General features: G+C 42.4%; 1 protein-coding gene across 1 annotated transcript in view; it reads left to right on the top strand.

Moving 5' to 3' along the window:
- The window catches only part of INTU (inturned planar cell polarity protein), a 319,704-nt gene extending 301,748 nt beyond the window's left edge, over nucleotides 1–17,956 (top strand). Inside the window, exons 15-16 of the mRNA XM_085641533.1 lie at nucleotides 4,207–4,364; nucleotides 17,331–17,956. Coding sequence (XP_085497659.1) covers nucleotides 4,207–4,364; nucleotides 17,331–17,442 — 270 coding nt within the window. The 3' untranslated portion in view covers nucleotides 17,443–17,956. The remainder of the gene's footprint in view (nucleotides 1–4,206; nucleotides 4,365–17,330) is intronic.
- The last annotated feature ends 5,516 nt before the right edge of the window (nucleotides 17,957–23,472 follow it).

Raw genomic sequence — 23,472 nt, 5'->3', positions numbered from 1 at the left:
TATGCCAGTTTGGTCAGTTGTCCCATCCTGTAGTGTGTTGTCCCAGGGTCATGCCGGGCTGGGCAGGCTCTCAATCGTCTGCAGTACAGTGTGCAGGCTGTTACATTTTCAAAAACTCACCAAGTGGTAATCAGGAGCCAGGAAATAGGCAGTACCTGGAGACTGGAGGCAACTGCAGTAAACTGTGGAAGAGACTCAGGAAGCAGCTAGGCTTCTCGTGCCATGCCCGTACAGCTACTCTGCCTACTGGGTGTTCCCTTGGTCCTGACTCCATTGAGAGCTGAGAGTGGTACGAGCCGAAGTGAGGACCGCCTAGTTCCTGCATCCCTTGGGAGGGGGTCAGGCTGCAACAAAGGTTCCAGGTGATCCCTGTGGGTGGGGTGTAGAGTCATGGTCATAGGGAGATTCCTGACAAAGTGCATGGTGGTGTGAGAAGCAGTTAAGTCCACATGTGCGGTCGGAGGGCTGCAGATGGCTGCCAACCTTAGTGTGACTTGTGGCTCACTCCGGCAGGTGAAGTCCTGCATATTTATGCCTTGCATTGACGAAGAACAAAGGAGCACCTTGGTCGATTATCCTTAGTATCTATAGCATTAGAATCCTGTGGATTCCTTGAGGAAGGGAATACCTACCCTTACATAATTGAGGACAGATGGGTAAAAGGAAGCTGCAAGATAGTAGAAACAATACGGCTTTTCCCTCCAACGATGGATTAGTCCTCTTAATAGATAACAATATGGTTATGATCAAGGATGCAAATGAGTTCGCATGGAGGGTCTGAGGATAATGAAGTGGGACAATCCTATTAAAATCCCTGAGGTCTTTAAAATTAAGGATCTTAAAAAGTAAGGAGTTAAAGAAAGAAAAAGTTCGAACTAAGAGGAATCTCAGAGAAAATGTGCAAAAAAAGTTCAGTCTGTCTGACCTGAGGGAAGAAGAAAGCTACAAGTTACCAATGTTATCCTCAATTCCGCTACAATGGTTTGTTTAAAAGAAAATCTATTAATCGATAATGAGGCTAAATTAGTCTCTGGTAACAGTCCCTGAGTAGATGGCCATCCTATCTGGAGCTGCAGCAGCGGTCATAATGGTCCCTGAGTCAGTTGAGCTGCTGATTTAATGTCATATGAGCAGTTGGGGAGTGGACGTCCTCAAAACTTGAATTGTAAAATAGCAGCCAGGAAAGCATCAATCAGGGATTATTCGATACCAATGTCTACATCAAAGGAAGAATTAAGTAGTAAGTGATATAAAGTATCTAAAGACAACAAAGCCCAAACGTTTCCAATCAAACCGTGAATCCAACTAAGTAATTTTTCCTTCCCAAACTAAAGTAGCATCTGAGAAAAATATTATTGTGCATCAATCCACGGAGCAAAATGTGGTACAGAAGAGTAAGGACGACATTAAAATAGTTTGCACTCCTCCAACTTATCTACTAAAAAAGGGTGATGCAGATACCTCTTGTAGGGGGAAAAGTACAAAGAGCAGTCCTAGCGGAAAGCCATCCTCAGCCAAATACATTGGGGCTGTGTTTCGAGTATGCAATGCCTAAGGATATGGATAACACAAAAAGAAATGTGTTCAAAGGAAGCTAATAAAATAAATGAAAAACCGAATACTGACAGAACCCATCAGAGTGCCTGATGAATCTGCAGGAAGATATCCCTGGTGATCTGGCAAGGTTGGATATACTAATTGAAACTAATCACTGTTGGGCACTCTCACAGTGGATTACACCCAGCTCAACTGGAAATGCCACTTTGTTCAGTTCTCTCTGACAATATTGAACGTTGTCCAGTTACATAGGTGGGCTTTGAAAATCTAGACTGGGGCAAGTGCTGGCATTTGTTAATTTTAGGCTGGGCATTAATAAGTGCGAAAAAGATAAATCAGTGTGTCCGTCTTGTAAAGGTAATGTTGTAACACAGCAACATGATTCTATTTTGCACATATTTTGTAAGGGCAAGGAAGAGTTTGTTAATTCCAATATTTTGAGTATTGCACATCGGTAAAGTAAATGAATTGGTGGACCAAATGATTAGATGTGATAATCTGCTGCTATGTTTTGAACTTGCTGATTTTTAGATATTATAACAGAAATTATTCAATCCTTGGTTTAACAATGATCATAGCGATATTGGGATTGGAAAGGTATTTTTCGGGTATGTCACCCTGCGGCAGGACCAGCAAAGTTGTTTACGTATGTCATCCCATAAAAGGTTACAAGTGTGATAAAATTACTTATTGATTATCTCCTAGTAGGTTCCCCGAATACAGTGTTACACTCCCATATGGAATACAGATTCCTTATATGGCTAATGTTTAGGTAAATAAGCGGTCAGTAAAAATATTGAGACCAGCGCTACAAAATGTAGTTTCATTCTTACATCTACAAAAATTATATTTTGCACTTGATTACTGCTGCTGGATCTTATAGGTTTTAGATACTTTCTCTTGACTATTTTTCTGCAAAATTGATGGAGTTTTTTTTGTCATATATAGCATGTTTTTAATAATGTGTTGTTAACTGCTAATGTTTGTTTTGTCTCAGTGGCATATTATCTAACAATAAAATTGGACTTGAGGCATCAAATAAATGTCAATGGTCAGGACGGAAAATAAATAAACTGCTGTGATAATTTTACAGCTGCTGATCTTGCACAAAAGACATGAAGACTTGGAGATGCCAACCAACAATGAGAATACAGATCTTGCATACCCATGAGGCTTTGAGTTTTAAGTGAACAGTTAAGCCGTTGTCTTTTAAATAGTGCTTGCATATAAAGATTTATTGTGGACTTTGAAGAGAAGAGATTGGCAGGAAAATAAGCCAGAACAAGTAGAAATCATCTTTTAAACAGCAAAACTTCACTTTTAACTGCCAGTCCAGAAATTGTATTCCCGAAACAGAAGCTCCACTAAGCTAGGGTCGCACGTGGCCAGGTCACCCGATAGCCTTCTGCAGCAATGCAAGCAGTACATCAATTCAGACGCACTTGTAAGGTTGGAATGCACTGAATCCCTGTGAGCCACAGTAGCGGTCTCACCTTTGCCAAAAGAATGAGCTCAGGGATTCTGTGGTTGAAGAGTCGCTGTGAGGGGACCTCGCTCATGTGCCAGGTTGTCCACAGTACAAAACCGCACCAGGACTGAGGCGACTACACAACCCACAGAGTAAGCGACCGCTATGGCTGACACCAGGTATCAATCGGAGCAGAAACAGTCAAACCTACCCACGCTCTAATTCCAGCCCCTGTCAGCTAGAGGCCTAAACACATGATGTAAGTACAGTATAGGTGGCACTCCCTGCACTTCAGTAGCATCTGAGTAACTCAGATATTGCGCCTGTGCTGAGCATCATACCTACAGCTGCTGTTGGGACATGGGATTGCCTCCGGCATCTTGACCTGCACAGCAAACAACCGCTCCCAATCCCTTGAAATGCAAGTGTGCAGTGTGTCATGTTGATGAATGGAGGCTGACCTTTTTTTGCCTTTCAATGGCTGCCCCTTCATAATGCCGACTAATGCATCTTTATGCATTAGTCTGCATTATGAAGGGGCAACCATTGAAAGGGGAAAATCTTCTGCTTGCCACTTCTCAATATAGACTAATGCACATAGGTGAAAATCTTCATCTCTAACAATGAATGACACCCCCAATCACTGAAGATATGGTCTGTGAACCATTCTAAAAAGTAAATTACTTTTTCAAGTAAGCAGTGGCTGAAGAGTGAAGATTCATTTCTCCACTCTGTATCCTCTCTTGTGGGCTCTTACAAAATGTTTGAAACCAGCTGGCCCAGTTTTTGTCTTAATTACATGCATGAGATCAGTGTCAAACCAGACCCCAAGAAGAAATCTTCCAAATGCAGAATATAGAGGGACCACAGAGTTTGAGGGCTGAACAAAATAGGCTCCTGCATATGATCTCCGTGAGAGTGGGACTAGGATTCAGAAAGCAAAGGCGAGGTGTGGAGGTCAGGGCTTGAGTGGTGCTGTGCCATGCATGCACGCAGTCTGCTTAGCCTGTTCAGTGCTGGGAAAAATGATCTGTGTGGTGGTGCAAAGACCTGTTCATCCCAGGCTAGGGGAAGAGTGCATGTATCTATATTTTGTAAGTAGTTTTCTTATAGTATGAGGAGCGTAACTGTGTAAATTTCAGATCTCTGTAAAGATCTGATATATCTCTCTATGTTTGCAGACCAAGAAGATTCCAAATTTCAAATCTCATTCAGAAACCAAGAAGACTAGTTCCAGTCTTGGTCTCATAAAAGAACATGGTGTTTTATTTGAGTGCTACCCTGAAAATTGGACGGATCAAAAGAAGTCTCCACCTACTGTGACTTATTGGGTTGTAGGGTAAGAGAAAGCACATACTGTATTGTAAATTGATTTTCAGTAATTTCATAGATCTGTTAGTATAAATTATATAGCAAGAAATTGCCTAGTTCTACAGATGACAGATTGAGGCATTGACACAGGTAAGTAGCATAGTGGCTTTTTGTATTTGGTTTTGTGAAGTAAAAGAGTGTTCAACTATTGAGCAAGAGATGACTCTCAGGTTCTGCCAAATTGTGAACTGCTTAAGTTGCTTGGAAATTGGTAAATTGTTTGCAGTTTATGTAAATATTCTCTGTAGTTGGTGCATGCAGCTATGACAACAAACAATGTGTTGTTGCAGGTGATATGGAAGCAAAAAGTGAGCTCAGATCACTATCAGCCGCTATCTACTATAGTCTCGTTATCAGTCACATAGGCAGACTAATAAGCACATTGTCAGACTAATAAGCATAACCTGCTAGGAAAACCATGATTTTCATACCTTAAATTTTGCTAGCAGCTGGGGGCTCATTTTTTTCTGCTACTTTCATGAACAGTGTCCTTTGCGTTCATGCAATTTCATCTTAATGATTACATTTCACTAGCTTATTAGTATTAAAACATTGTATTACTTTTCTGATACACAAACTTTCGCCTACAACCAGCAGGCGGTTAGGAGTGTTGCAAAGCTGATTTCCAGTAAAAATATATAACCTTTTAGTAGAACACCCTCCCAAGATCCCTTGCTCGGCAGGTATTCCTTCTCTGCAAGCCTCCTTTTCAGTTCTTTTTTTTGGCGTTGATATTAATGACCTCTCAGTACTCTTGCATGGAAGTTGGCACTAGACATCCCCTGTTTGATACCCTAGATCTAGGTCACTGTCACTCATATAACGTATTTGCAGACAAAATGATTAGTGAGCTAGTTTCATATGAAATCCTCTGAGGTATCTAAAGTGCCTTAAATTGTGATAGTTCTTAGAGCGTATGATTATGGAAAGTGTCCAAACTGTGTCGTATGAAATGTGCGTTTGTTCTAACTGGGAGATTATATTTTCCATAGCCAGTATGTTCCACCCCAGGAAAGCTAGTTGTCAACTCTAGGTGTCTGAACTGTGCTCCACTTAGTCAATATGACTTGTGTAGCTATCATCAAGGCTAGGGTGAATCCTTTTCCCTGTAGGGATCTGTAAGATTTCTGCCCCGGTTGTGCGATGCCCAACAGCATAGTTATTGGGTTACACTTTATAGTGATTCAAAGGCTACGCCCAGTTCTGATAGTGCTGCCTCCCTGTAATGCATTAGTTTGGGACAGTGCTTCAACAAATGCATCAATGTACCTGGTGCCCCACAGCCCCAGTGGCACTATCCATCCCTCTTTTTGTCCCACTCTACTAGTCTCTATAGAGTCCTGTACAAGTAATGAATACATTTATATTGTGTCTTACAAATCTGGCAGGACCTGTTGGAGTCCCAGGTGCTTTCATGTCTTGTCCCATTCTTTGTCAGTGAATGTTTTTCCCCGTTCATCTTCCCATCTCTAATGAGCTTGGGTCTTGAAGGTCGACCATTAGCTGTTTATTTATACCTGAGATTGCATGTTTGCTGCTCTAGAAACCTTTAATCCATTTCTCGAAGTTAGTGAGGGATCTGAAGGCCCCTTCTTCAAATCTGGATGGAGAATCCAATGTCTAACCTGAAGGTAGGAAAAGCATTCACTTTTCAGGGAGTTTCTACTTTCACTAGCTTATTAAAGTGCAAGCCTAATAAATATTCTTCTGAGCTGCTTGTTCTTTTGGGCTGTTTGGAAATTATTTTACACTCAAGATTTCAATCTTGATTGTGTGGGTATCTCTCATGCTGTCACTTAAGTTACTCAACAAAACCTCTTGAAATCTCAGCAATTCCAATGACATCTTTTAGACTCTCTGTGCTAGATGGGCTTTTAAATTTCTGGTATGTAAACTTCTACATTATCCTGCCTACAAAACACTTCCTGATCTTGCTGCCAGAAAAGAAGAACGACTTAAGCCAGACCTTTAAGCACAGTAGTAAAATGCTGTAAATTCTGTACCAAACTGGGTGTTCAATTGGACTGCTTTTCAAAACTTAACCCCTTCAGTGCCCCGCCCTTTCCCCGCCCTGTGCCGGGCGTTACATTAGCGGGCGGGGTTCATGACGAGATAGTCTCGTCATGGGCACAGCGCAACCGTGCTCCATGACGAGACTATCTCGTCATGGGCACTGAAGAGGTTAAAGCATGGCCGAGACTGTGACTTCCACAATACATTACTTCAACATTGGTTAATGCCCTGGAAAAGCCAGTAAAGCTTCCTTTGAAAACCTTTGTGCTCAATATCCACTTTTCCTCTTCCTCTTAACTCTGAAGCTTAGACACTTCCTATAGATTGACTTGCTGAAGCATCCTTGTTAGGGTGGTCAATGCACTGAGCTGCATCAGGATATAAATTCACTATAATGTTGCACATAGATACCTTGCTTGCTCTGGGAGCATGCTATGCTTAGAGGTGGGAAGTGGATTTTAAAAAAGGTAGAATATATAAAATTGCTTCTGCTTTGTATTGCCACCCATGAGCCTGTTTTTCTAACACAAAATAGGATTGCAGTGCCATAGATGTATCTCTCTTTGTTGCAAGGAACAGTAGACCAGTATTCCCGAAAGAGTAACTTTTTTTTTTTTTTTAAAGCAACCTGTGTTCCTCTGGACTAAGGCCTTCTCCCCATTAAGTTACCCAACACGATTTCCAAAGGGGAAGTTGTCCAATGGAAACAACTTCCCCTTTGCAAATAAATTACCATCTACCTTGAGTAGGCAGTAACTGCTCAATGGTATGAGGCCATAATTGCAGCCACAGATCACTGACACGCACCTTACTGAATCACAGTTGGGAGGGAATGCTCCTTTCATGTCCCTTTCTAATCTGGTATGGGTCTGGTAAACCCATTTTGCGAATCTTAAATTTTTTCCTAATTTGCAAAATGGATATAATACATACCAAAAAGTCAGTTTGCAGTTGAAAACCCTGCATTTTTTTTTATCATAGGGTTTACAACAGCATAATTGCTTGTTATATCAGATCCTAAATGACCGCTAGCATATGTGGCAGTTGGGTTCCATAGTCACATTGCTGCCAAGGACACGGTGTTAGATGAAAATTACTTTCAATGTACAAAGCATGTTTGATAACCTAAAATTCTGTTTAGGGATTTAATTCTAGTAGCATGACTGTCTCTGTATCCTTTGCTAATACATGCTGGATGGATTGTCTGTGTGTTGGACGGATGCAAAATGGGTTTGTAAGCCTAGCTGAACAGGCATGCATGGCTCTTGTTCCTGCTAAGGCAGGTGCGAGTTCCTCTAGATACATGTTTGGAGATGATTCATTAATGTTCCTACCCATCTAATTGCTGCATTGCTAGTGTCTGTTGTTCCGTTAGGAGCCAAAGGCATGCAAAGCAATAGCCCTGTCCTTAACAGAATAAGAAAAAATATCACCACACTTTCAGTGGTGTTTTGTTTTACACTGGAAATGAAGACCCAGTGGGACCTTCTGCTTCCCAAGGTACTTTTTACTACGCCTCAGAAGAAGGAGAAAGTGGGCTAGAAGATTCATGTGATTTGTAAGTGGCATCTCTTGAGAATCTTTAAGTTTTTGTCTATTGGCTGTTTCGAGATTTAACTAATTTTGGGAGATGTCTTCAAGCTAATTTAAAGGTTTGAATCATTCAAAAGTCAGGTGGTCTCAATAACCCTCAAAGTGTGTTAGCCTGGTGCCCACATCTAATTCCCTTCAGAGCTTTGGCATCAAAAGATGTCCCACCAGTACATGCCAGGGAAAAGACGAACAGTTCCCAACCCTTGTCCAGCTTGCTTTGCCAAAAGACAGCACTTATGAAGAAGTGGGTAAAATTGCCCTTGTCTTGACAGTGAGAAGACTGTTCCAGTCCTGATCATGATTTGTGTATGGAGGACTCTTGCTGCCTCTGGAAGAAGCTTGGACCCAACCAGGAAAAGTTAACTGGTAGCATCGTTTGCGATAGTGGTTGTTTGCTCGATGCCAGCTCCTTTTCTAGACTCTCATTTGGAGGTACATTCTAACCTCAAGTCCTGGATAGGAACTACTCATCACCAAGAACTTGGAAGTGGGAACAGGTAATCATAATGTGGGGAGAGGCCACTTAAAAAGGTAATTTCAAGGGGAAAGACTGGAATGGGAGCTCCACCATATCTGTATAGCATGGTGGATTGATGCATGCACACTACTTGGACACTAGGTTACATTGCACATATCTATGTTTTAAAGTATTCCTGACATGCTGGGAGTTAGTAATGATCATGCCTTGTGGAAGCCCGAGAAACATATGTTAAATGACTATTGGTCGATTGATACATGCAACATCCTCAAGCATAGAGGAAATGAAGAACACAACTGTACTACTACTTTCTAAGTACAGGAAATCATCACAGCACGATTTGGTCTGTGGTTTTAGTACCAGAAAAATCCATTTGTATGTCAAAGCTTACCAAGCCAGTATGAGGGGGTCTCATCTTCATTAGATGCCCTCAGCCCCAGCCCCACTCAGATGGTTTTCCACAATCTCAACTGAAGTTCTGCTTAGGAATTTTGCATTTTTATGAGATATCCCAGAACCCCTCTATTGGCACTTCAGCAGACTCTTCCCCGTGATCATGGAGCTGTCGATGCAACTAGCCAGAAAGGTCATATACCCATAGGACAAAGCACCTGCTCACACAGGAAGTGACCTACAAACCAAGGCCTATCTGAATGGAGCCAATGTTCATCTTCTGTGGCAGCATACTAATGGTAAGCTTGGCTGGGCTCTGGAAGGGATTTAGAAATTGAGGTGGTAATGCTGAAGAGGCATTGTTCTTGAGATAAACTTCTAGAATTTTAATGGACACCTGCGCGTTCCCTGGGTCTATTGTTGAAACCCTTTGGAACTTAACATCATGGCTTAAAAATAAACAGTAGGAATTCCAGAAAATAAGGGGACATTTGACAGCAGTAAAGTGCAAAGAGCACCTGTGGAGGGCTCTGTATGCAACAACACTTGGCTATAGGGCCAACCCTTTTTAATTGCATGCTGATTGACATAAGATTGTCTGTTAAAAATAAATATTAAAGATATTATGCTAGATCATGTTCTACATCTAGTCCTCTTTACAGAGATATGTTGGAAGTATAATTGCAACCCCATTTAATAGATTTGGTTACAGAAGACTTTACTTTTTTGCAAAAAGGAAGATTGACAAAGGCATAGTTCTTTGCATCAATAGTGGGAAAATGCTGGGGAGTAAAAATTCAGGGATGTAGAGAGTTTAGGAAACAAACTTTGCCAATCTCTGTGGTACAGACACTGTATTGTCTTTTGTTGTGTAGACTTCCGGGGACTGATGAATTGACCAATCTGAGCTTAGCTGTGGACTTTAGTTATCTGATTGTGCTCCAAAATCTTAGCATATTGTTATGAAAGTCAGAACTATCCATGATGTAGAAGCATTTTGGTGACTTAGGGGGGCATTACGATGGAGGGCGGACTTGAGTACGCCCGCCATCATGGTGGTGCTTGGGATCGCCCGCCTGTATGGCGGCGCTCCCGCCAGTAGAATCACGATGCGACCGCTACCGTGGCGGTCACATCTTGCATCTTTATCATTGCAGCGGGTGCTGGTGGCTGCAGCACCCACCGCAATGTGAAAAATGCATGTAGTGCATTTCCCTGCACTACGTGGCAGGCACCACGCAGTGCCTGCCACTGAGTGCAGGGAAATGTAGGGGGGTACCATGGGTACTCTTCCAGTGGACCACCACCTCCCCCAACACAAGGGGGGCCCATAATGGGCCCCCGAATGCACTCTCCGCCAGCTTTAAATGGCGGTTTAACAGCCACGGAAAGGCTGGCTGCGGCCGGCATCGTAATATGGCGGAGGGTGCCTGCTAGGCACTGCCACCATTTTACACGTGCTGACCGCTCCGCCAGGTAATCGGAACTCCATCGTAATATGGCAGGGTAAAATTGCTGTCCAATGGCGGAGGGCCTGCCACCGCATGGCTGGCGGTGGTGGGCCTTCCGCCATTGTAATCAGGCCCAAAGTACTTACCCAATTTCAACTGGTTATCCTTGGGAATTACTTCCTAGATGTACTGAAAGCTGCTTTACCACCAGACCACATCATGGAAGTAGATTCACCTTTATCGTCTATGATCTTGGAATGTAATAAAGATCCATTCTGGTTGCAAGGCTGTTTGACTGCCTGCTAGGGTGTTTAGCTCTTGATTGTGTCCAAAAGCCCAACTGTGTAGCCCCACAGGGTTCAGTGTTGTATGTATTTAACAAATACTTATTTCCTTGCTGATATTTTATTTTTGGGAATAAGATTTTTTAAGCACTCTGAATATATATTATTGATTATTGAACTACTCCCCGATTATCCGTAAAGGCCTTTATTGCGGCAATCAACAACTGGATGTGTTTAAACCAGATGAAAATGAATCCTGCAAAAACTGAAATCATGTCGGCTAGAACAAGAATGCTGGCATGACCAAAGATCTGTGGTCAAAGGTGTCTGATAACTGCCGAGAACTTGTCTAATGGTGAAGTGTCTGAATGCCTGTATTGATGAGAACTTGTCAAAGGTGAATTATTTTACAACAAAGTATGTTCAGACCCATTTTGCTTAACTTGAAAGCTATTATTCCTATTTCCATTCCACTCCTTTCATCATCTTGTCCAAGTGGTCACAGCAATGTTGCTAGGGAGACTTACTGTTACTATTACTTGCTGATTAGTCTTCTGAGATTACAGCAGCATATGGCAGACCAGATATTAATACATTTGAATAGGAAGGAAACATGATCCAAGCCTTGGAATTGTTCCACTGCGGTCGCATGAAGAAGGGGACATGGCTTAAGTTCCTCTTTATTACCCACTTGTCCCCTCTATAGAAATGTTCCAGGTTTCATCTCTGACATATTTAGCTGGTACAGATAAGGGAGATCTTTGGGAGATCATGTAATCATTTACTTTGTTTCAGGTGGAGGGTTAATTTTTTTCTAACTGTCTGGTTGTTGTGTTTTGAATGATAATGATACGCTCAATGCCAAACAATCTGCGAAGGTAAGCACTGTTCTCTGAAAGCTACATAACAGCCGATGCCATTGGTCCTCAACCTTTTGTTTTTTGTGGATCACCACTGCATCATTAATTGAAGCCAGGGAGCCCCGCCTAAGCAATCCCTTCGATTTGAACCTCAAAACAATACACAAAATATAGAACAAAATTATATAGCAAATTAATACACAAATTACGATGATTTATTTTGTTATGTAGTTCATAAAGCATTTTGCAAAAATGTTAATGGGAAGGTTGTAGCATTTCCAAATTTAGTTTTGTTTTGTTTCTAAAAGATGAAATAGACTCTAGCACATTACTTTTTTTTTGCTCTTAATGCCTGCTCTCCTTTTGTCCGCGCATACTAGTGATTCAGTTCAGGACATTAATTATCCATACTAGATTCTGTTTGCTGTACTTGTGCTGCTCCAATTAATCAAAATAAGGATACCAGCTTCACCTTTTTTGCCTCCAGTTTCTAATTCCTTTGCATAGAGCATTTTAGATTTTTTTTTTTATATGGGTATACATTTTAGTAATCTGCTTATATGATTTATTTTTCGAATTGTTGCAGACCCCCTGAGTAGGCTTTGCGAACACCAGTTTAAGAACTGCTGGCTTATGCAAAGAAAGCCTTTCCACCATACTGGGGAACCCACTCCATCTGGGCACATTCAGAGACCCCCCCTGCCCCAGGCCTGCCAAGTATCACACATCAGGTGTGACTCTAACGCATTTCAGTGTGGTGTTCCGCATCACCGCACTGAAATGCATTGTCACGCATTTTAATGCCACTGTCTCAACACTCTGTGCCAGTGCTGAAACTGGCTACGCCAGGCTGCTTGCGCGCGTGCCGGCGCCTGTGACACCTCTGTGCGCCCGCTCTGCTGATCCCCGGCAGGCTCAGTAAATAGTTAATGATCTTGTCTGCAGCAGCTGAGTGCTACAATGTTACATTTTAGCTCTGCCAGCCTGGCTGCATTGAAATTCCCACCCGCGGTGCGCAGTTGTCTGTCAGAGTCACTGCCCAATTATACCGAGACCCGAGGTGGGGCCTGCCCTCAGCAGTGGTTGCGTCCTGGCTGGCGCGTGACCTCACGTCCTGGAAGGAAGTGAGGTCGGATTCTCGAGCGGCAGGGGACTCAAGTGGAGTCGACTGGAGTACTCTGACTGCTGTCCCGTCCTCGTCCTGAAGGCAAACACCCTGATAACAAACAAGCACCTCATCGAAATACCTGTCTGCCTCCTGCAGTCTGCAGAGGTCTCCCAGTGGCCTTACAAATACAGGAAACAGAACAAACACATCTATTTGAGTGTCTTAGGCACATCATGCGTGTGGGAACCTTCAGAGGCCGAGACACGTGCTTCCGGAATCTTCCTGAATCATCCCGAGTTGTTATCAATCTGTGTAAGCATCGATGGAATAGGACTGAAAGGTCTTTTGGACAACTGAGTGCAACAGGCGCCTCGCCTTCCCTAGCGATGTTCCAACATCATGTTTGGACCGTGAGGCTGATTGGCTAGATTACTTAGCGTGCTGCGTTATTCCTCACTATGGCGAGTCTTGCTGCCTTGTCTATTGAGGATGGAGTAAGGTATGTGGAAAGGAAGGTGTAAGGGGGTAATGGCCAGATTACTTCCTAGTAATCGTGATTACACCAATTAGCCGCTCTGCATCTATTGAATATGCCAGAAGGAATCAGACGAGGAACTGCCACCGCCTCCCGCACCGGGACCAAACTCGCGCTCAGAGGACTTTGAGACTACAGAACAAGACAAGTAAGTACTTTGGCCAGGCAGCCTGCCTGGCTGCCAGCCACCACTGACTTTAGTTGTTGTCACAGTAGAGTGTCCACTGCAGGTCTCGGGTTTGTTCCCCTCACTGCTGAATATATGATCTTAAGAGAGAAGTGCTTTCCTAAATTAAGTTGGAACAAAATGCGTTCCGTGAGTATTTACAGGCATTTTAATTCAGGAAATACTGAATAGCTGGACGGAATAGCATGTATTTATTGGCAGCGAGGTAGGTGCTCTTCTGCCCGCGTCGCTTGTATGGAAATACAGCTGCATATTAATTTCAAGTAAGTGTGTATTTAGGGTTTTATAAGACACTCTGAAACCCATAGGGTCTTGTGACTATGCTATAGAAAGCGGCAAAGATAAATATACGTGTAACTTGGAGACAACCTCAAGATTCTAAACTTAGACACCATGAGGCCTGCTGCACTAGATAGTTCGAGGCCTGCTGAGCAGTGAAAGACAAAATCTGGTGCTAACAGCCAGACAAGGGTCTTGTGCATGCAGAGTCTGAGCAATGGGGTTTGATGCCAAATCTGATGCGTGCTGCTCACAGCGTTTAAGACTTGGGCGTACTGTACGCAGACTGAAGCTTGCTACACACAGATATCCAGCCGCATGTAGGCCGAGACTGAGAGATGAGGCCTGAGACATGCTATCTAAGAAGGCTTGCTGCACACAGCTACACCATGCACCCAGACGCAAGCCTCCTGCATGCATACAGCATCGTGCACAGCTACACTGTGCACACTGATGCAAGCCTCCTGCACACACACATTGCACCCAGCAACACCTTGCACACAGACGCAAGCCTCCTGCACGCAAACAGCCTAACACAGCTGCAGACCCTGTGGTGTCCACAGCCACACACAGAAAGAACCTGCAGTCTATAATATACAGACAGTAAGGCCTACCGCCATAAGGCAGCGCAATAACTGCGGGGTAGTTTGAGGCCTTCTGCATATGGGGCAGAGACCTAATACCTGCAGTGCTCAGAGTCAGGCAGAGATCAAGGGTACACCAAACTCAGCAGTTACTAGTCTTTCTGCAAAGTTGTGTCACTCATTTAATTTAGTTTTAGAGGAGCGCGTGGGTGTAATTTCTGATATTTAAATGTTTCCCTGGCCTTCATTGCTTGATTTTGCTTGCAAGAAAGTGTCACTCATAGTCGTTGAATGTGACTCATAATTACACTGAAATTATGAAAAGGTCACACGTAGCAATCTAAAACCTTGGCAGCTATGCTGCCCCCACATCGCTGCAGCCTTCAACTCCTATTGGAGGCTCTGTTGAACTCCTCCTTCATCCCACTCCATCATCATTATGGAACCCGAGTTATCTGGATAAATCTCAAATAATATCCAGGCCTACTTTAAGCAGCTGAGTGACAAATATGTAATGGTTTCATTATAAGAACAAAATCACATTCTTTAAAAGCTGCTAAAATACCACTGTAACAGAAATGAAAAATAGGATCCGTGTGAATCTGCTGTCCAGCAGAGATATGCCTAAACATGCCAATCAGCTCACATTAGTTTTGCACGCTCATAATAAACATCTTGACTCCCTAATCCATATATGTGCACATGTGTGTAAAACTATTCGATCTCTGTGATAATGAAGAATCATAAGAATTAAAGAAAAATACCTTGTATTGACATTTATAAAGAATCTTTTATAATGGATACTTGGATGAAGAGATTCTCACACCTCACCCTAATTCGAATCCTAGTTTGATTCACAAACTAGCCATAACCCTCCCATGACCAGAACCATAACTCTGGCCCCAACCAGAGCCTTACCACTAAGTCCAACCATGATTCAAATCAAAGCATTAATGCTTCATTTAAACGTAACTCTTGCGCTCAACCCAAAACTGATCCTTACCCTAAACTTTTAATGCTACACGTTCAAAATGAACATAAACCATAATAACTTAATCATTAATTACAAAATAAGAATTCCAATGTATAATGCATTTTCTTAATTAGTCCTAAAAATAAACTGTGTTCATTATTACTTTTCTTTATCATATTTTATTTTAAATGTTTTTTTTCCGCAATAGTTTTATTCTTTTTCACATAAAGCCAGAACTATTACTTAAACATGATTTGGCAATTTTGGTTTCAAGATGCTTCTTAGGCATATAAGTTTGTGATCAATGGCCAACCTTTGATGCAAGGTTTTGAAACAAGAACACAAGAAATCCAAGCGAGTAGAACAGTGGTTTCACCGTTTCAATTTTTTAAAAATGTGACCTCCACGGGAAATTAAAAATGTCTTGTGCAAAAATTAGCCATTCTGTATGGTCCCTTAGGATTCTCAAGGTAGTCTTCAAGTGTCTCATGGAAAGGATACGACAAATCGGGATAAGCCAAGTTCTCCTAATAGCAGTGTATTTAGGACAAAAAAAAATTGGTGTTCTTCTGTTTCACAGCTAGCATCACACAATGGACATTTTGGGGAAATATTGCGACCATTCCATCTACTGCAAAAACCATTAATTGCCACTATACCATATGTGAATTTCTGATAAAAAGACTTTGCTTGAGGGGGTTCAATTCAGTTCAGTAATTCCTCACAGTGCATTTGGTCTTTAAAATCTAGGAACCTCCCTGTTATCTCCCTAACTGTAATGTGATTCAACCAGAGTCCATTAATATAAAGCCAGTATTTCATTTTGAGGTACTTCAACGTATTTCATTGCATACGGCCAGGGTTAGACAAAATGTCACTCAAGCCCAATCTGAATAACCATGGTTTACCATATTTGAACCAAGGTATACTCCATTTAGTACCAAGTGCAAGCACTTCAGAAAAAGTTTGCCTTAGGGGAAGCAGTGAGTTATTAGACCAAACTCTGATCTAATAGGCTAACTGTCTAAATGCTACCACGTGCACTATTTTTTGAGACCAAGGTCCAAGCGAATGGGAATTAGTGGCGCATTCCGAGGTCTCATAAAAATACTCTCTGTTTTTTCGATAACCCCTACATTGTTGAATCCCTAAATCTCTGTGCCATACAGCGCGGCTCCAATACCTTTTGCCCGGAAGATCTCAATAGCTGGAGTGACTGACCTGAATTTAGATGACTTCAGTTTTTTCACTAGGGCTGAGCTTATGTGTTGGAGTGACAACTGACTCTAAGATTTGCAGACCCCAGATTAGTGTGTTGTAAACTAACTCCAAAATAATCAAATAGCTTTACTTGTTCTAAAAGGGTGTTGCCCAATTTGGCCTTGCCTGTAAATGACTTATGCGGATTGAATGCCATAAATTTGGTCTTGGCAACATTCACTTCCAATCCAAAGTTCCCACATGATACCAAAAATTGATCAAAAAGTTTATGTAATCCTATTGGGGTCTTGGAAATGAGAAATGTACCGTCAGCAAATAACAAGGATGCAAGTGAGTGGCCAGCAAATGTAGATCCTTACCCTAAACCTTTAATGCTATATGTTACACTTTAACCTTTAAAACAAACATAAACCATGATAACATAATCATTCATTACAAAAAATATTCCAATATAAAATGCATTTTCTTAATTAGTGCCATAAATAAAATGTGTTCATTATCACTTTTTTTAAAATATATTTTAGTCAAAATGTTTTTTTTTCTCAATAGTTTCTTCTTTTTCACATAAAGCACAAATTATTACTTAAATATGTTTTGGCAATTTTCATTTCAAGACGCTTCTTAGGCATATTTGTTTGTGATCTTTCGTCAACCTTTGATGCAGGGTTTTGAAACCAGAACACAAGAAATCCAAGCGAGTAGAACGGTGGTTTCACCGCATAATTTATTTTTAAAGGTGACCTCCACAGGTAAATTAAAAATGTGTTGTAGCATCTTGATACACTGGCCTTCCGGTATAAATTGGTTAATGTTTTTTTTTTATATAAATCACAGTCACTTGGCACATAATAACAATATTGTCCTTATTAATTACAGATGGTTTTCAGTATTTCTTTAATTGACCTGTTATGCTGCGCACAGTTTTATATTTCAAAATTTGATATTACATGTTTTTCCTTTGCTATTTCTTTACAGGAGACTTTTCCTGCGACCGCAACCTCAGGAATTTTATGTATGTTTTCATGACTCTGTCACAGAAGTTGCAGTAGAGCTGGCTTTTAAACTGTCCTTTGGAATAGCTACCTAGCTGTGCTTTCTGACTCAACCGAACCTAGCTGCGCTGGATCATTTAAATGCACTTAAAATGAACTAAAGGGATCAACGTGCCTTGCTTTGTTTCTTGTTTGAACTTTGGCAGTATGTAAATAATGCAAGGTGTGGACGTTCTTACTTTTACAGAATAAAGAATGACTTATTTATGGGTTTTTTAACTATACGACAGATGAACTCTTTAAATAAATTTTCGTGATGGGCAGAACACTCATCACTTTGAAGCTGAGCAAAAATGTTTTGGAACAGTTTTTCCAGTTTTTTCAATGCTGTTGTAGAAAATGTCTTTCTAAATATATATTTTATACAGTATTTTTTATTATCAATATGACTGTAATGTGTCTATTTGAAGCTAAACATATGTGGTTCTCAGTCTATTTTCTTTTAAAGTCTTAAGGTTTTCAAGAATGTGCACTTAAATGACTTGATTATAAAATAATTTCTGAATAACATTTTTGATTTATTCAAATAAACATATTTGACTTCTTGTAGATTTGCTTCATTTTCATTTTACGTGATCATCTCGTTTATAAGGTTAATAGTTTAATAATGAAGAAGAGTTTTCCTTCGAGTTAGTTTTAAATAGTAGGACTCTTAAATGTTACATACAGCATTACGTTTCTTTGTCAATCTGGTACAGTTAAATGATTGATTACAATGATTAATATGAAATGTTAATTTTCAGTGTTTAGTGCCCAGCCTCCATGCCGTTTGCATATGCAAGTTGAACCTAAATATGTAAACAGCTTAATTTATGAGAATTGTTTTTAAAAAAAAAGATACATTTCCACATGAAATTAACCCAAGCATAGAATTATCCCATTATGGTGAAACATTATGCATGGGTAAATCCTACTAAAGATGAACGATGTAGACGTTCCATGGTGGAGATGGCCTGGAAGTTACAGAACACCCACAAACTCAAGATTTTTCTGGTAGCCACAAACCTTTTTCTGGCCCATTCACAACATGGAAATGGTTGGATAGTCTTGTCAAGAGCAGGTGCTATTCCTTTTCTAGGGTGGGAATAGGTACAGAATACTTTGAAAATTCAGTAATATAGGGTTTTTCCCACGGGGAAGGTAGTTGCAATTGCATAGATGTGAAGACATTTATTAGTAGAGATGCGTACGCTATGTACAGTTAGGCTTGCAGGAAGACCTTTGTTAGGGTCCTACTTAGGCTAACGATTAGAGCGATCGACCTCAAAGCTGGGGAACCGGGTTCAAGTCTCGGCAGGGACCCTCGACATCCTGTGATTCTGGGCAAATCACTTAATCTCCCCGTGCCTATCAAAAATGAATGTGTCCGTCTGTAACGCAGCTGGTGCTCATGTAAAGCGCTCTGATACCTTTGGGTGAGTTCGCTATATAAAACTCCCCCCATAAAAAAATCATTTCCAGGATTGCTCACAACGGTTGCAGGCTTCTGTAAAATCCTCTTGGAAGTCTTTTTGAATTTAAACAATTTGTATATCTGCAAACATATGTGATAGTAAACCTACGGTGCAGGTTTACAAAGTTTTCAAAAATCATTTTTGACATTGTTCCTCGAAAACCTTTGATTGAAATTTAATCCAGACCATTCACATTGTCTTGGGAAAATTCTTTAGTGTTGGCAGTCAGTAGTCCATGTAGAACCCAACATGAAGTGATTTGTCTGAATGTACTGTATATGATCAGTAGTCGAGAAAAAAGCAGTATCCAATTGTAATTTGAGGCACAAACCAATCAAATTTATTTTAGAAGTTAGTGGGTCTAGTTTTCTACTTGTGTCACAAGCTCAATTTTTAACCTTATTGTGTATACCCATAATATTTGATGATTATATTGGTATTTATTTTGTCACAGTTTGTGTGTAACCGCTTGTTGGTGAAATACATTTGGCTTGTTTTGCATCACAGTGTTAAGTCTGTTATTGTATTACAAATTGAGAGACGTTTAAAGCCTGTTAGACCTGGCACCATTGGCGTGAGTCTCCCTTCCATTTTTTCTGATTGCATCCTCTATTTTTGATATGTTTTGCTGGTTTAGATGCTTTGGGCACTGTGCCACTGCTATTCAGTGCCACAGTGCTAGTGCTCCCTATGTTAAATTGATGTATTGATTAGTGACTCCATGATTGGGTTATTTGATTTACTTGTCAGACCCTAGTACAGTGCACCATGTGTGTCCAGGGCTTGTAAATCAAATGCTGCTGGTGGGCTTGCAGCACTGGTTGTGCCACCCACAGAAGCAGCTTGTAAAGTGTGTCTCAGTTCTGCCATTGCAGAGCCCATGTGCAGTCTAGTACTGCCATGTTGACTGACTAAGTGCACCCACTTGCCAGTCCCTAAACCTTCCCTTTTCTTCATATCAGACACCCCTATGGTAGGCCCAAGGGCAGGGTGCATTGTAAGTATAAGGTAGGACATGCCCTGGTGTGTGTGGCATATCCTAATAGTGAATTACAGCCATTTTCGTTTTTCACTATTGCAAGGCTACCTGTTCTCCATAGGCCAGAATGGGCAGTTTGATTATTACATCTTATAATCCTAACCGACTCAGGGAACATGGAGGAAAATCGAGTTTAGTATGCCTGAACTCAGAATGATAAAATACATCTTTTAGTGAAGTTGATTTTAACATTCTGAGTTTGAAAATACCACATTTAGAAAGTAGGTATTTTCTTGCTTAACTGTCCAAGCCTGCCTCTGCTAGGTTGTGTATTGTGTGTCTGGTTCTGTTAGTGACAGGGGCTGGGAATTCCAGGGAAGAGGGTGAGTCAGCACAGGGCTTAATAGAAAGATCTGCATGTAGATGGGTGGGAGGAGTTGCACCTGGGACCTGAATAGGGCTGTGCCTTCCCTCCACAATGTTGGCTCCACCTCCTGTAGTGTGTCTGATGTCTCTGCCCTGCACTCTCAAAGGAAAGAAGGAGTCTTGTCAACAAAGTGCTCCAGGACTGACCAGAACTGGTTTGGACTAGGCAAAGGCCTCTCTGCCTTCAGAGAACAAAGAGAAAAGTAGTATAAATATGGGGACCCAGTCTCCAAGACTTGAGATCACTTCTGGAACAACAAGACGAACCTCTGCCAAGGAGAAGAACCAAAGGAAGCTGTAGGAGTTGGACTTCCCCCCCCTGCCAGTGTGCTGTGTTGCTGGGTTGGCCTACAGTGGTGTCTTCACTGCCAAGGAGAGGAGAAGGAACTTTTGTGTGTACTTCATCATCTTGCAAAATAATACTCCAAGGGCTTGAACTTTTGCTTGCCTCCTGCTGAAGTCTCAGGGAAGAAAGACTGCACCACCACCTCCCCACTGAATTTCCTTGTTGGGAATTCTATCTGCAGAAGCCTGCGTGTCGCTGGGAGCTGGAAGCGCGACGCAACAAGAAGAAGCGTGTCGCCGCCGCAGCTGTAGTCATCGCATCGCCGGAGAAGCCTGCCGCCGCTGCATCTCCCAGAAGCGTGCCTTTGTCACAGCTGTCTGCTGTCGTATCACCGGAGAAGCGCGTTGTAACCTTGAGGGTCGCCGTCGCATCACCGGAGAAGTGTGTCGTAGGGCCTGTCGCGGCTCCAAAGTACAGAGTCGCCGCAAGGCTGCCAGGGCGTGCCCGCATCGTCTCAACATCGTCACATCAAGGGCGCCATCTTATCACATTGCATCGGACTGTCGCATCGCATCAAGGCGCCATCTTGCCACATCGCAACCGGGCTGCAGCACGAGAATCTACGCATCACCTCCTCTCCGGTAAGGATCAAGACGCATCGCTTGAGGCGCGACGCATCATCTCCCCCGAAGCAAGCAACCGACGCATCTCCAACGCTTCAAGTCTTTTGTTTATTTTGCGTTACACATCCAGGTACTTTTGTGAGAACTGTGTCGCATTTACCATCAACTTGAACTAAGTTAATTCTACCATCTTTAAGTCAATTTTGAGTACAGTATTGTGGATTTTTGTCGTTTGTGGTCTTGTGTTAAGTCTATATAAAGAATGCTTATTTTTATAAAACCTGTGTGGTGTCCATCTGTAGTGTTTTCACTGTATTACTGTATGTGTTCACAAATGCTTAACACACTGCCTCTGAGATAAGCCTGTCTGCTCGTGCCAAGCTACCAGGGGGGTGAGCAGGTGTTATCCAGTAGTGTAATCCCCTTTCACTGACTTAGAAGCAAGGGTCCCTATTTGGTCAAAGGTACCTACCTCTGCCAACTAGAAACCCCCAGTTCTAACATTGGTGGTCAGCGGTGAGGATTTGGACCTGCATTTGTGACTCATATACAGTAATTGGTGTACACTACTAGTGAGTGCAGACCAAACGTGACCACACTTTTTTGGTAGAATTGTTTTCCCTGGACTGTTATTTTTTCCAGAGAACTGCCAATTCTTACTGCCATGAGTAGGCCAGCATCTGTTGCATCTATGGATCTAGATTTTGAGGAAGATAGATTGGAAACCTACACTTTGAAACAGCTCAAGCATCTCTGCAAGAAATTGAACGTTGCTACACCAGGCATTTCTAAAAAGGATGACTACCAAAAGGCGCTGAGGGCCTGGGTAGAAGCAAGAAATGCCCCTGAGTCAGTGGTGGAGCCAGCTGGGGATGCAGATGGGCAACTGGATAGGCCAGTATTTCCAGTCAGGGGAGGGGTGCCGTCCGCACCTGGCAGTAGTGTCTCTTCCAAAGACCTGTCCCCCAGAGAGTTGGAAGACAGGGAGAGAAATAGGGCACCCAAGCTGGAGATGGCTAAGCTTAAGATGGAGGGTCAGAGGGAAATGGAGAATAACAAGTTGTCCTTGGAGAGAGAGAGAATGCGAATGGAGCATGAGAGGATGTTGGAGTTAGAGATCAAGGCAAAGGGCTTAGAGATCGCTCCCTCTGGTGGCAGCGCACCTTCTGTGCCTTCAGAAAGCAGAGTGTACATTCCCAAGGATGTCATCAAAGATTTCCACAAACATGAGGATATTGGGCAGTGGTTTGCAGCCTATGAGATAGCAATGTTGGCCCACCGTGTCCCTGAGAAGGATTGGGGAGCTGGGTTGTGGGGCCGCTTTGTGAGTGAGGGGAGGGATACTTTGTTAGAGCTGCCCAGTGAAAATAGGATGTCTTATGGCCACATGAAGGAAGCCCTGATGACAAAGTATGGTTTGACCCCAGAACTATAGAGACAGAGATTCAGGAATTGTAAGAAACTGGAGGAAACCACTAGGGTAGAATATGTATTATAGGTCACAGGCCAAACCGCTTTCTACTGAAAAGGCCCTGGGTCCTGGAACAGGTGCCTTCCAAGAGAAGGAGCAGGAGAGATAAGGCTGTGCCTTACTCCCAGACTCAGAGTGAGTATCAATCTCTTGAGTGAGATGATCTTAGCCTCTGTGAAGGAACTGCCCCAGATGAACTTGAGCCTGATCAGGTGTAGTTCTTGGGGGCAGGGGAATCTTCCAGAGGAGATTTGAGTTTGCAGCAGTAAACCTTCCCCTCTCTCAAACCTTTCAGACAGCAAGCTGCTGCTGGGGATATCAGTGGGTCCCATAGGAATCTACTGGAATGAAGGACTTCTTTACTCAGAGTATGGCGACCCCAAGCCGGTGGCCACCAGGAGGTTGGTTATACCCCAGACATTTAGAGGGTTCCTACTCACCCTTGCACATGATATTCCCCTGGCAGGACACTAAGGGCAAAGCAAGACTTGGGGCAGGCTTGTCCCTCACTTTCACTGGCCCCATATGTCTGAGGACCCTAGGGAGTTTTGTCGCTCCTGTGCCACTTGCCAAGCCAGTGGTAAGTCAGGTGGCATCCCAAAGGCCCCCTTAATTCCACTTCCAGTGGTTGGGGTTCCCTTTTAGAGGGTTGGAATTGATATTATTGGTCCCATGAACCCTCCAACAGCATCTGGGCACAGTTATATTCTAGTGGTGGTGGACCATGCCACTAGATACCCAGAAGCTATTCCCCTTACAACCACTACAGCTCCTGTGTTAGCAAGAGCCCTTTTAGTAATTTATTTCAGAGTGGGCTTCCCTAAGG

Source organism: Triturus cristatus, chromosome 2_2 (assembly GCF_964204655.1).
Source record: "Triturus cristatus chromosome 2_2, aTriCri1.1, whole genome shotgun sequence".
In the NCBI taxonomy this organism is placed as follows: Eukaryota; Metazoa; Chordata; class Amphibia; order Caudata; family Salamandridae; genus Triturus; species Triturus cristatus.
The sequence above is the reverse complement of the archived record's forward strand: the minus strand, read 5'-3'. Positions and strand labels throughout refer to the sequence as shown.